At 40.6% G+C, this 14,943-nt stretch overlaps 1 protein-coding gene across 3 annotated transcripts in view; it reads left to right on the top strand.

The window, feature by feature from the left end:
- The window catches only part of LOC123818164 (neuronal regeneration related protein), a 29,113-nt gene extending 17,450 nt beyond the window's left edge, over nt 1-11,663 (top strand). For all 3 annotated transcript variants that reach the window (XM_045838138.1, XM_045838136.1, XM_045838137.1), the window contains exons 4-5: nt 5,583-5,660; nt 9,918-11,663. In XM_045838138.1, the coding sequence (XP_045694094.1) occupies nt 5,583-5,660; nt 9,918-10,043 (204 nt within the window). In that variant the 3' untranslated portion in view covers nt 10,044-11,663. The remainder of the gene's footprint in view (nt 1-5,582; nt 5,661-9,917) is intronic.
- Nucleotides 11,664-14,943: the final 3,280 nt, after the last annotated feature.

The following is a 14,943-nucleotide window of genomic DNA, read 5'->3' as shown; positions in this document are numbered from 1 at the left end:
TGTTGTATTTAAGCTCTGGATAAAGCCATGACTCTACCTTGGAGGATCAATCTCACATAGCAGTCTCCCCAAAGAAATAGTGATAAAGACAGTAAACAGGAGAAGACAAATTTAGAGATAGGCAATAAGTAAATATAATTCAAATTGTACACGCAGTATAGAAGTGATAGGAAATATAGATTAGATTGATTCTGTACATGAAGCATACTATTGGAAAATCAAGAGCAAATTTTGAAATAAAAGGCTTAAAATATTTTTAAAAAGAATTTAAGGGATAATCTAGTTTGCATTTTTTTAGGACCTTGTAGGAGTGGTCTCTGATTTTCCCCACATTTTATTTTTCTGATTGGGATACCAAGAAATAACCATTGCCTAGCTAATTACCTTATAGACTGAAAAAATGAAGTCATTTTTCATCTGTGTTGTCCACAGAGTAAAACGATCCTTGAAAGAGAGATTTAAAAAGCAAAAAACCTTGAGCATTACATTCTCAACTTACATGCTGTAGTAGACAGTTGAAACTTAAATACCCAGCCACATGTAAAGAATCAGTAAGAAGTAGTACATTTTCACCATTAAACTGTATTTAAATATGTTATGGGTTTAAATATGTTAAGTATACTTGGAAGCAAAAAGATTGCTTTTACCTAAGAGTTGCTCATAGATATTTAAATGCACATCTACTGTGATTAGTGTATTTAAATCAATGTGGCTTTTCAGTTTTTTATGTAGTCATCAGTGACGTAAGTGTAGCCTTGTGGAAAAAAATGCATTAACTAACATATTCAGTGACAAGCATAAACACTCAACCTTTCCCAGAATTTAAACAAAACCTTTGCATGTACTGGAATTTAAGACAACAAAGTTTTCCTTTCCCTCTGTATTTTCACAGTGTTTTCTCAATTGTTGAGGAAAGAGCTTGCCTTTCTAATTTCTAACTTCTAACTGGAAGAACAGTCTTCTAGAGCAGCAATTTTCAACCTTTTCCATCTCATGGCACACATAAACTAATTACTAAAGTTTTGCAGCACACCAAAAAAGATATATATTTTTGCAGATCTGACAAAAAAATAGGTGTAATTTTGATTCAGCCACACTGGACAGCTATTGTTGTGTCGACTGTTATTTTTTTATTTGACAGTCTAATGGAAAACAGGTCAGTGCCCCTCACTATATAGTTGGGTATTGCATGTTTAAAAATCCTTGCAGCACACCATTGAAAATTGCTGTTCTGGAGAGTTTTGAGGATTTTACTTGAACAAGAACAAACAAATGCGTATTTTATACATGGAAGACACTTTTAAGAGGACACATACTCCTTGTCAAGATCAAGGTGCACTTGGCTTACGTGTTGAATAAAAAAACAATTATGAGGTGTTCCCGTGTGAACCGCCCAGATTGCTTACATTTCTGAGATCCACCATAAAGAGAGAGAGAGTTCAGTGAAGTTAAAAACATGAAAAAGTTAGTTTAATTGATGTTCATGAGAAGCACAGCTTGAATCCAGAAAAGTGAATGAATGCAATATAGTTTAAGCCATGTATCCACCTTCAGGGCATAATTGACCAGTGCCAAGAGGAACAAACAGCTTTAGGGTCCAGCAAGAACAGGACTCTGGAAAGACAGATCACCTTTTCCCTGTTTTCTGACCCACATATTATCAGTATTCAGCAGCCTCAATGGTCAGGGTCATTGTCAGCTCCTAATATTCTGACCTAGGTAAAAAACAGGACGAAGCAGCCCGTGGAGTTGCTTCAGATCTGCTTGCCGCCACCCACATTTCCTCTGTTGACTGTGCTACTGGATGCTCTGCGAAATGTTGATTTTGTTTGTTTTTACTCTGTTGATACATATTCCAACAGCCATTACATTTGACATGAACTGTACTTTTTTAAAAAATCGCACTAAAAGTACTGTATTAGTTTTCTGGGGCTGTCAAAGCAAAGTCCCACAGACCAGCTGGCTTAAACAAAAAAAGGCCATTTCTCACAATTCTGGAGTCTGGAAGTCTGAGGGCAAGGTGTTGGTAGGGCCAGTTTCTTCTGAGACTTCACCCCTTGGCTTGTAGACGGTCCTCTGCTCCCTGATTCTTCGCATCACCTCCCCTCTCTGTGTGTCTGCATCCCCATGGCCTTCTTTAGAAGGACACCAGTCCAACTGGATTAGGGCCCACTCTCATGACCTCCTTAACGACTGTCTTCAAGTATAGGCTCTTTTTGAGGTATTGGAGGTTAGGACTTCAAAGTATGGGTTTGGGGTGGAGGAGGACATGATGCAGCTCCTAGCACACACTTTTAAAGTCATCTTTTAGAAGGTCTTCACGCCTCTGCTGCCCCTACCCACTGCCCGTTTGAGCTCCTAGAAGGCAGGAACTCTGTTCTCTTCCTGTAGTCCCCAGAACCCAACAGTGTCCGGCGCGTTGCAGGCGACTCACAGACTCATGGTGAATGCATGCGTGAGCGAAGGTGTTTTGAATTATGTGAGAGAGGGTAATAATTGTCATAGATTTTTTTCTCTTAAGTCCTCCATTTAAGAGTCTCAAAACACCCTAGGTATAAGAAAAAAGCTGTAATGATGGTAGCATATATTTCCAATAATCTACCATCTTTTTCCAAAATCATGAAAGGAAGTTAAAGTATCTCCTTTAGCTACCATGTGCAGGGATATGCGGAGTTCTTAGAGACCAGCTGGGTAGGTTTTCAGAAGGTAACAGGCTCCTCTGCCTCTGCCATTTGGGGCTTAAAGTTCTGATTTTGAAAGACACAAAGAATTTACCACAAGGCCAAAGCGTCATTTATTTTTCCTAAAGTGTGCATTGATTACTTTATGAGTCAAACACTAAAAAATGCCAAATTAGGAATACCCTTGTCAAATCTGTGGCTAAATTGTTTCCAAAGAGCAAATTTGAGGTAGGTGGGGAAGTTTCCTCGTTTGTGGGTTTCACTATAAGATGCTCGTCTTCCTGAGTTCTTTGGCAAAAAGCCACTGACAGTTTTTCTTTCTTTTTTTTTTAAAGGAAAGTTAAGTTCTTGGGAAAATAAATTGTAAGAATAAGTGTAATAATTTCTGAGAGACAAGCTATTTTTTCACTACAAATCAGACTTGGGTGAACCTAGAAGTTAAATGCTTAGAACAATGTGATTTTGTTAAAATAGAATATCACAGAAAATCACAAGAACACAAACATAACATGTTTACTTGATTTTCCTTTACATTGTGTTCATGTGTCTATGAAGTTTTTATGTGCATTTTTGTCAATGTTTTGGGCTTACAGGAAAACTTTATATCTCATTAATATGTGTATTATTTTTGATGGTACTTAAAGCGTGCTTTTAAAAGTAGTAACTGGAGAACATTATGCTAAGTGAAATAAGCCAGTCGCTGAAAGACAAATACCATATGATCTCACTTTTAAGTGGAATCTAATGAACAAAATAAACTAATGAGCAAAATAGAATCAGAGGCATAGAAACATGGAACAGACTGACAGCTGTAAAAGGGGAGGGGGCAGTGGGGATTGATTGAAAGAAGGTGAAGGGATGAGTCAACATACATGAAGGACCCTTGGACAGACAGTGGCGTGAGGACAGACTATGGAAGTAAGGAGCGGACTGGGTAGAGGCAGGGCAAAGGGAGCAAAATTGGGACAACTATAATAGCATAGACAACAAAATACTTAAATTAAAAAAAAAGTAGTAATGTAGAAATGTAATTATTATTATTGGTTTATATATATAATTTTTTATTTACAGCCTTGCCTGTGATCCCAATGTAGGGTCTCCTAAAATTCAGCCCAAACTGGGATTCGTTTGTTTTCTTTACCCCTTCCTGGTTGCAGGGCATGTCAGGGTGGCTCTTTGTCCCAGATGAGGAAGATGGTAGAGTTCTCCCAGAAGAGGCTGGTCAAAGGAAGGGAAAGCTGAGCAAGAGGAAGGAGATTGGTTTGCGGGGAGGCAAATGGCCTGGAAAGCAGACTCAGTACTAAGTCAGAAAATAGGTGCAGTTCTTCCTGGATGAGCTCTCAAATATTTAAGACCTAAATATATGCGTTGGCTATGGACGCTGTAGTGTTTGAGCTGTGGTAGGCAATTTGCATTCTGGGATAATTCAAGAACATTGGGATAGTGGGAAGAACTGAAGTTTAGAGTCTGGAAAACAGGTTTTTTATAAGTCCTATCCTACACTGACTTTGTAACTTTGGGCAAATCTGGTGACCTCTGAGTTTCAGTCTCATCACCTGTGTAATGTTAAGACCTATCACAGGGTTATTGTCAGGATGAGTTAAGTAATTTATATAAAATTGCTCTGTGAACTGGGATGTGCTGTAAATGTTACTGGAGTCGAGCGAAGTTACTGTTAGACTATCCCAAGGAACCAGCGCAGCCATCCACATTTTGTACCTCACACCTCCTGAGCAAATGGGTTGATTGGGACATTGCAAACATCTCAAGTTAGCCCAGGGGTTAGGCTACCACATCTGGGCTTCCCAAATCAAAAACAACATGTAAGTCTGTTTGTTAATCTATTAATGAAGTGTGATTCCTAATATTATTTATTAAACGTGAGTATTAATAAATGTAAAATAGGACTTAAACCTGTTTTCCAGACAGTATTTAGAGAATCAGATGTGGAGGAAATCTTACCTAATTTCCTCCCCTCCCTTCAAGAAGGGCCTGTATCAAATGTGAATTAGCCCTGAATTAAGTTGTTAAATTCTGTTTCTAATTTCTTACAGTACATTTCACATTTTTCCTCTCTGAATTCTTTTTAGCAATTTAACAATTCTTCTGCCAAGTTCTTTCTTATGGCTAACCTGAATCTGCTCTAGTTTAAGTCCTGAACCCAACCCCTGTCTTTCCGGGAGATGGAGGACAGCTGGTAGACAGACTTCTTAAAATAATAACCGTTTGTCTAGATAGTCAAAGGAGAGTTATTCAGTTCGACTCTCTCTCTCCACCTCACCCCTAAATCCATCAGCTAGTATTCTGTGAATCATCCACAGCGATGCTGCCCATCTCCCTGCCCCTCACTCAGACACTTTGCTACTTCAAGGCAGCTGGGCAGTGTGTTGTCAGGGGTTACATGGACCTGGGAGAAAGCAGGCTGCTGCTTCCTTTCCTCCTTATGCTCTGTGCATAATCTCGAACCTTCTACAGAGTGATCAGGATAACCCCTAACAGCGTTTGATGGACGCATGGCATGTTTATCTCATAAACATGGGATTTTGCAGGGATTCTTATCATAGGCTGCTTTGAAAGTTAGGCGTCCCCGGTGCCTCTCTTTGCTCAGCCAGTCATGCCATGAGGCTGCCCCTTGGCATGCTAAAGATAACATTGATTGATATCTCGGCTCTATTGGACTTAGTCTGGGAAGACATAGAGCTAAACTCTCCCAAGTGCAGCCAACATTCAGAAGCACATTAACAATCTGACAGAGTAGATGGGCTTCCCCAGCACTCTAGAGTTGCAGTTGGGAAGTAAGTGATTGCTGAGGAGGATTGAGCTCATTAAAACCGATCACAGGTGGTTTGAAAGCGGATGCTGTTTTTAATCTAAATGTGTGTGCTCTTGTGTCTCTTACAGGTTTATTACCCAGATCTCTCTGTCTGGGTCAGCCAAGAGCCATTTCCAAATAAGGAAATGGAGGGAAGGCTTCCTAAGGTAAGATCCTTAGCTGCTGTTTTGTTAATCGCTTTAAATTTAGGAACATTTTTTTTAAAAAATCAGAGTTACTCATTTTTACTTTTAGTATTCATTATAGTCTACAATCATAATTCATTTATCTGATATTATTTTGACCTTGGAAATAACATACACTACAAAAAGAATCATCTCCTAAAGTCCCGTGACTCTTGAAGTTCACATTACCTTCCTTTCTTGACAAGTCCAAGGCAAGTTTTCATTTAATAACTGTGGAGCCAATGTACATTATACAATTTTTAACTTTTTGTTCTGTTCCTGGGTAGAGAAAGTCAAATACGATGCTCAAGCTGAAAAATATCTTAAAAGGATAAGGTGATGACAGTGTTGTCTGAAAATAATGCCTGAATGTTTGATAAAATGACCCATGAATCAAAACAGAAAGAACATTAAAATAACTGTTATATTTCTTTCTTTTAATTTTTAGGCCTAAACTATTTTTGGTAAACATGCTTTCATTGTGTTGACATCTTAGATGTGACAATTCTTTGCCTTAAAAAATTTGTAAAATTTACATTTTAGATTTTAGCACCATTTCTGGGGGTGGGGGGAACCAACAAAAACATTTAAAAATCTTTTACCAGTTTTTACTATAAATACCTTTGGACTTTGCTTGTTATGGTAAATATCATATGACCATTAAGTAGGAGGATTGTACTTTTACCACTGACCTCCTGATTTTGCAGCTAATAAAAACAAATAGAGTTCATTGAAAATAAAAATAAACATTTAAAAGTTTCATATGTGTAACTGACCAGTGATGAGGCCTACCCAGCTATTACTGATGTTTCAATGTTTGAAAACTCTCTTATTTACACTCAATGATTTCAGCAATTCTCTTATCTTTTACTAGCAGGCAGAATTTGAAGAGATTGTATCAACTGGCAGTTTGCACTCAAAGAAAGCAATTCTAAATTGCTTTTAATTGTTCAGACAATTTCTGAAGGTCAAGGTTGAAATCATTGGCAGGGAAGTAGGTGAACAAAATGATTTTGCCCCTGTCTGAGCTAGGTTTGTGCTGATCCTGTAGAGTTGGAGAGGAAGGTGTATTAAAACACACCTGCACCCTGCTATCCCCCACCACCATATCACTAGCATTGGCCGTATAACGATAGACATTCTTTGCAGGGCCGGCTCAGGGCAAAATTCCCCTGAGCCGCTGAGGGTAAGACATGATGATGGAAGGGGCAAGAGAGAGTGTAGCCTTTTCATTAGTTCCTGCCCCATACAGGCACCCAGGTATCCTCTCTGTGGTACTGGTGAGAGGATTACAAGAGAGACAAGACTAGGCGAGTCCTTCCGTTAGTCAGTAGTGCCTCCTTTTCCTCTTGGAAGGCTGGTCCTGGTCCCAGGTCTTGCCTGCAGTTGGCACAATGGATCCTGCAATTCAGGCCTTCTGTTATTTTAAGTTCTTTCCTCTCTAAATAGGTGAATAGTATCTTAAGCATAATATATTTGTCCTATTCCCAGCAGTTTCCTTCTGGAAAAGCACATCTTTGTATAATCATAAAAAAAACAAGCTTGACTGCCTTGGTCCGTGGCACGTGCTTGAGTGCCTGGGGGATTCATACACTAACAGTCGTCATCCCAGAGGGCCATTCAACCCCAGGTAGCTCAGCTGTTGGGGCACCCAGGAGAGCCCGTCTGTGGAGGGCATTGGACACATTGTCCCCTCCTCCAACCTTCTAGATTATTCAGGTTCCTCAGTCCTCTAGGGATCATATGTGCTGGATGATGGGAGAAGGTCGGATTATTTTTGCCTGAATTTTTAAAAGGCCTGACTCCTGGAGAAATAGGACACCATTGTGTTCCCTCTTCAGAATGCCTCCTTCCCTTGCTATATAGCCTAAAATTCCCTTAGTGGGGGCAGGAAGACTATTCTTTATTTCTTTTCTTTAATGGACAAAAGGAGGTAACGATTGAAATCTAGTAAATTCCGGTCTCCAGTGGGAGGCTGCGCAGAATTTGATCTGCCCACACGCTCCCCTCCCCCACAGACTGTTGGGTGGCGGCCCCTGGGCTGCTGCTGCAACATCGGAGACCCTGCGTGGCTTGCACGTTTCTTTCCATTGTCCAGCAGTGCTTGGCCGGCTCCCTGCAGCAAGTTAATGAAGAGCAGGCTGGGCAGGGACTGTTTCTTGTTCCTGTTTTAATCTCTGCAGGTTTAAAATCTAACGGCATACTCAAGCCATAATAGGCACTCAAAACATGAATAATAAATGAAGACATGAATGTTTGGGAGCCTCACAGGAGAGAAAAGTAGTAAAAATGTAGATTCCCATCTGAAATAATCTCCTTCACATTTTTTTTCCTATATATATCCTCTTTCCAAATTATCCAGATGCCACTCAGCTCTTTATTTTGTTTTCTTGTGTATTTTCTGTAGAGGTACAAGATTAGTAAGACTTGACATTTATATAGAGACAGATGAATGCTCTTTATATTCACTTTTGAACAGAGTAAGCCTGAACTGAAGTTAGCAATTTGAGCCCAGCCAGGTACAGAGAGTAGTCATTGAGTGGAATGATGGTTGTGAACTTTTGATTTTCCTTCCTGGCCTGTGACAATTTCGAACCATTGAATTCTTCACTGTCTAAAACCTAAGTCTGTCATATCTCGAAACACACATGCCAACTGCTTGATGGGGGGTGAGGAACAAATATTTTAAAGACACCAGAATTACAGTGTATTTCTTTTCTATTTTTAGTTTTGGGATTGCATGCCAAAATTTCAAGATTGAACTTATTTTCACAATGCAAAGGAAGGGCCCAATATAATGCTTTTGGAAATTTATCTAGATCCTTAAATGTATGTGAGTGGTTAACTATAATTTAATTTTCTGGTTTGGTTCTGTTGATACTTAATTATATCAAAACAACCTCTAAATCACAAGCTAAGACTGGAATAAAGTACATGCTGAGTGGATTTGATATACATCTAAAAAATGTTGTATAATCTCAATGTCTGAGATTTTTAAATACAACGTTTAGGTATACTAGGTGTTTAATATGAAAAATCTATACAGTAAATAAGACTTTTTGAAGTTGAATTATTTGTGGTATTTAGTTCACCCTAGGGCTGCTGAAAACATTTATTCAGTTTCAAGTTGTTAGGAAGTTCCTGATGTCTGAATTCTTGTTAAAAAGAAATTCAAATGTGATCATTTACAGATCACAAAGCAAGATTATCACTTTAATCAAAGTTATTATATCCGGTCAAATTAGTTTATTATACATGTCCTGTTAAAATATGTGACCTGATCAAAAAAGGAAAATAAATGATCTTTTAAAACCACAATGGGTAATTTTTTTCCCAAAGAAATTCCAGTAGTTAATGGCTTTTCTAAAGGAAGAACTTGTCGAATCACTATCTCCATATCTGTTCAGAGCATCCAGTCTATTTGCAGTAGAGTGAGACCGCTCTTGCATCATCCAGTGCCAAATGGGGTTCACTGCCCTGTCCTCTCACCGCTCCGTTACTGTGGAGAGCTTCTTTCCATTGGTGCTCAGCGGGTCATCAGTCACATTGCAGTTGGATTATTTTAGTCAGAAACACAAAAACCTCACCAGTCAGTCCAAACTAGCTGAATCTCTCTCTTCTGGCCTCAGTTTCACACTGTTCCTTTATTTCCAGCCCGCCTCCCACCCCCGGCCCCACACCACCTCCCTTTCAAACACTCCCACCTTTGGTTCCCGCTTCTGATTCTGACCATAAGGCCCACCTGGACTGTGCCAGTGCTAACGGAATGAGCCATACATAAATTGCATTTGTGCGAGTTCTGATATGCTTTTAAATATTTTTCTTATATATTAGAAAATAGACAATTTCCCTACTCCATCACAGCCATTGAACACTTCTAAAAAATGTATTAATACTGCAGCGAGCACCTCTCACCCAGCTCCAGGTCAGGCCCCATCCGATGCTGACCTGAGACACCCGACTCTCGGGGAATGCCACCTCCCACATGGCTGGGCTTGGCCCTTAGAGAAGCACTTGATTCTGCTGAAGCCGAGGTGGCTAGTGTTTAATTATTATACTTCATGCCCCCACAGACCTAATATTTACATTCAGGTGAACCGTGTTTAATATGTAAACTGTGTTTGCAAAACATCGGGCGTTCAAGGATAAAGAAATTTCAAATGGTTTCAGAGCATGACTAAGTGTGTCTCTCTTTTGTGTGTGTTCGTCTGTTTGTGTCTGGGTCCACCTGCTTTTCAGGGAAGACTTCCTGCCCCACAGGGAGTGGGCCGCAAGAAGAATGGCGAGACCGAGGCTGCCTCCCCGACTCCACTTGGCAGCAATGAACTCCACTCCCCAAGAATCGGTTACCTCCACTCTTTTTAATCATAACACCTCCATTTGTATTACGTATGGTGTATGGGTATTGATGAGGTCATGGTATCATATATGGGATTTTTTTCTGTGTAAATCATCAAGTATAAGAAGAAACTATGGGACTCTGAGCCTTGCTTTAGAGAATTTACAGTGGTCAAATAGGTATCATCAAATCCGTTTTTAATCATTCTGACTCCAGTGAAAACGCTCAGAATTTCACACTGTGAATCCACGTTTACAACCCTTACAGGTGGGCCCTCAGGCCTGGTTCGCTACGACGACGTCTTCCACAACTCACACTCCCACTGCTCTCACACAACCGGTCCACTCCTGCCTTGGCACTCACATGACTCCGACTGCTTCCTGCAGAGGCTGAGAGTCCCCATTTTTTTTTTTTTTCATTTAGATGTAACAAGCCTAGTAGTTTATGTTCATCAATTGTCTGTATATCTCTATATTTTATCCATGTACTCTTTTGATGTATAGAAGTAGTTTGAAACTCATTGTTTCCTTGTGGTAAGTGACCGAGATGCTGCCACAGGACCTGAGACACTGATGAATGGTGCTATTTTGGACTTTCAACATGCTCCTTGGCGAGGTAGCTCTGATGGAGTTATTTTTTATTTCCATGTTCTAAGAAGGTGTTGGTACTCTGTTTCCCTGAATGTTGTTCTCTAGACTGGATTGACTTGTTTTCCTTGTGTCTTCAGTGTGGCTTTCTTCTTCAGCGTTGTAGGTTGAGTGAATGCTACCGGGGAGAGTGTAAGAGACCACGTCTCATGGGCTGGCACTCATGGACCCGCAGCCACCGTAGTGGGAGCAATCACAAAACTGTAATTTACTTACCAAATCTCTTCCTTTGGGTAGCCTCGCCCGCCTAACTTAGAGAAAGAAAAGCAATAATTGGGCAGGCATTTTTAGGTGTCTCTCTTGGTTCTTTTTGTTTGAAAGAATTTTGGGGGGGAAGGAAAAACTCCATTTTTAATAAATGCCCTAAAAAAAAAAAAACCCCAAACACTGGCGTCTGAGTCGGAATAGCAAAATTACACCTTTCCCAAAAATTAGGTTGGAAAAAGTGTCTACAAAAATTTTTTTTTAAAAAAGGCAGAACATTCTTTTTCCACATTTTGATAAGCAAGGTGTAGATTTTACATTTTTGTCCTTGCTCCCAATGGAACGGATAAACAAACAAAAAAATCAGAAATACCATCTTCTCACAGAATGTTGTTGCATTAGCCAGTCTGAAAGCCCACCTTAATTTTTATATAACTGTCTTTTAGCTCTTCCTTTGACAGGGCAGGCTCTGTTCTGAACTGCTCCGCTTCGACTGTTACCCATCAACGATGCATGCGCTGCACTTCTTTGTTCTCTTCTTGCGCCCCCATTGGCTTGAGTTCTTCGTGCACTTCCCCGCTCCCTTCTTTGTTAGAATAGGTGTATCAGCTGTGTAAATAGAGCAAGAACAGTATTCTGCATCTGTGGCATTCATGTAGAGTTGCAGTTGTGTGCTGCTGAAAATGCAGGCTTTTGTAACAATGTGATCTTTACTGATGCACTCATGACAAGTACCCAATGTATTTTAGCTATTTTAGTAGTATTTGTTCAATAAATATACAAGCTGTAAGGTAACTGGCTTGGCTCGTCATTGGAAAGGCCTGCTTTGGAACGCTGTCACTGTTCATGTTAATTCATGTGTTCTTGGAGCCCCCAAAGTAGGCCCAAGGGCAGATATCAAAAAGGATCAAATCAGTTCTACCTTTCGTGCATTTTCCTTTCGGATGGTTTTATGAAATTAGGGGCCAGGCACTGGCTCCTTAGGGTGGGATTTGCAGAGCAGCCTCTGGGTAGCAAGAAGAATTAAACCAAAACCCCTTTATTTCTACACAGTTTCTTCCCCTTTCAGGGCACTCCTACACTCTTATTATTTACCATTAGGACCTATTCTGTGGTGTTCCTTATCTGTGCCAAAAGATACCTGACCTCACTTATAAACAGACAAAAGGTTTACACTTATAAGATGATAAAAATTTTGAGATAAGATTCATATGTGCCTAGCTATCTGGAATCTACAGATGATAAGGTGGCATCACTTGAACCTTCTGGAGGTCTCATGTGACCCTGAAACCCCGCCATTCAGGGGATTCAGCCGCTTCCTGTGCATGAGAAATGCCCGCTGCTCTCTTCTCATCTACAGTGGGAGTGTAACTGGAAGTTCAACTGGGATTACACGAAAGTTGCTCTGTTGGCTGGTTGGGTGCAGATACTGGAGTTTCACCTGACCAAAGGCTAAGGAGCAGGCCCTGAGCTAGGAGGCCGAGAGAGAAGGGAGAGAAGCAGCAGTGGTGCTGCCGCAGGCTGGGAGCTCCGCCTGTGGAGGTGGATCTCTCGGATTTGGGTTAAGTTTCCTATTTACCCTGAACTTTTAACCTAATTAAGAGAAAGGAGCTTTAGGGCAGAATTAAATCCCAACTGCTACCAAATAATCAGAATTTGTTCAATCTAAAAGAGAAATCTTAAAATGGAGCGAACGCCACCTCTTTTGGTAATTCCACCCAGAGGTTAGTACTCGTGGGTATAGAAGTCCTCTTTAAACTTACTTACCTTTCATCTTATAACAATCACTGTTTTTTTCCCCTAGACAGGCTCCCATCACCTATGTGCTTTCACAGCTGCAATGGGGTACATCTTCTGTGTCCCCTCACAGCTGGAGCCACAGAGAAAGGTGACATGGGGGTAGCATGGCCCGTCTCTGTTTGTCATCTATTGGCACGTGACACATTACAACCACACTGCATTTTGAAACAACAAACTTTATCTCATGGGTTCCAGGCAGGAATTCAGGGGCAGTTTAGCAGTTGGTTCTGACTCAAGAGGGTCTCTCATGAGCTTGTAATCAAGAGTTCAGCAGGCTGCAGTCATCTGAAGGCGTGACCAGGACTGGAGAATCTGCTCCTTCTACGGCTCACTCACATGGCTGTTGGCAGGAGAACTCAGTTCCTCCACTTGTGGGCCTCTCTATAGGGCTACTTAAGTGTCATGACCTCTGGCTTCCCTCAGAGCAAGTAATTCAAGAGAAAGCTGGGCGCAAGCCACACTGCCAGTGACCTATTCTCAGAAGTCACCGTCATCCATCATATTCTATTCATTAGAAGCGAGGCACTAAGTATAGCCCACACTCACAGGGAGGAAGTGAAGTTCTACCTCCTCAAGGGAGGAGTATCAAAGAACTTCTGGACACATTTTAAAACCAGCACGCCATCCAAAGTTAAAGTGCTCAGGGTAATTGTAGCCCAGGAGGTGAGAAGGGCTGAAACCAAAATCATAGCTGCTTCTTTCACTGAAGAAGTTTTTGAGGTCCTTGAAGCCCCAGAGACGGAAGGTGTATGAGGAGAGCATCCAGACACCATAATATTGGGGCTGCAGAGCTTTCATTTTAAATATGAGTGCTATTAGCCCCCAAAAGGAATATTTAGATAATGTTGTTGGGAGACATTGAACCAGCAAAGCCGGAGTGAATGATGCCTGAAGTGCTATCCAGCGCATTGGACTTGGCCTCCATGAAATTTGACCCTACACTTCACTAAACTGGCAGGACCCATGTGTGAAAGGTCAGCTAAAGTCAACATCAAAGTTAATAACTGCTGAAGCAGAGCTAAGAAATCAGAGCTCTAGATGGAGTCAGAGTGGGAGACCCACACTTTGCTTAAACACTGCTTTATTCTCTCTCTGGAGGCAGAAATATCACCATGTTGCCTTCGGGCAGAGATGGCCAACCAACAGCTGCAGACCAGATGTGACCTGTAGACTTGTTTGGTTTTGCCCACTGTGTGCTTTATAAAAATGTTGATTTAATTGCCAACATCTACAAATTGAAAGATTTCACATGAAATGCAAGTTTTGGCTTCTCTTGAAGAGTGGTAGCTCTAGCAATAGTTGTGGGTGTAGCTGAGTAGCAGCCTCTACCTTGGGTGAGGTGTGCCCCCTGCAAGACCCAATCCTTACACTTCATTTTCTTTTAAAGCGTCATCTTCATTCTCTTATATCACCTGCCTTCTTCCTCTGGCATGTGAGTTTGCCACACTCATCTTCTGGTTCCAGGGGACAGTGACCCTCATTACAGTTTCCCAAACGGGCTGCTGCAGGCCCGGCTGTACTCCCCGCCTCTCAATGGTAAAAAAAGACATTGGACTGCGTCTGATGAGGCTATACAGGAGTCTGATAAATTCATCATTTTACAACCTGGGCATGTGTACCTTGGGGTTACATGGAGTCTTTCAGATTCTCTCTATGCTTTCCTAAAACTGACCTCCTGAGAGTGAGTCTGTCCATGATAGTCCTTTCCCCTAATTATAGAAGTATACAGATGCGTTTCACCTACCCTAAATCTTATGATACATTGCCCTTAATAACACACAAAAACCCCAGAGGTGACAAAGAGAAAATTTCCTTTAATGATTAGCTATAAATACATAGAACTTTGGCCTTTTCCTTCTTATACACACATTAAAAACAATATATTAGGACACTCAGAAATGAAGTGTTTGAACTCATACATGGATTTTTAGAATTCAGATAGATGATAGAATGATGGAAAAAATGAAAATTTTAACTTAATGCCTTTTCCTCTTCCACCCCCTAATGCTGATCAAAAAATGCCCTGTTCTTGAAGGAGAGTCCTGAGAGAGTAAAGCAAAGGGAAAATCTGTAGGACACATTAAATATCAAAAATATATTCATGTAATTGTAAACAATTATTTTCCACTACACCACCTACTCATGTCTAAGATATATTTTAACTGGGAAGAAAAGTAACTTAGAAAAGCTAAAGCAATATTGGTTTGTAACACGGATTATTTTAAATTTAATTAAAATGCCTTTTGAAATACCAACTTTTTATGAGATAAAATGA

This window comes from Phyllostomus hastatus, unplaced genomic scaffold (assembly GCF_019186645.2).
Source record: "Phyllostomus hastatus isolate PE091 unplaced genomic scaffold, TTU_PhHast_1.1 phas_contig_254, whole genome shotgun sequence".
Classification (NCBI taxonomy): Eukaryota; Metazoa; Chordata; class Mammalia; order Chiroptera; family Phyllostomidae; genus Phyllostomus; species Phyllostomus hastatus.
The sequence above is the reverse complement of the archived record's forward strand: the minus strand, read 5'-3'. Positions and strand labels throughout refer to the sequence as shown.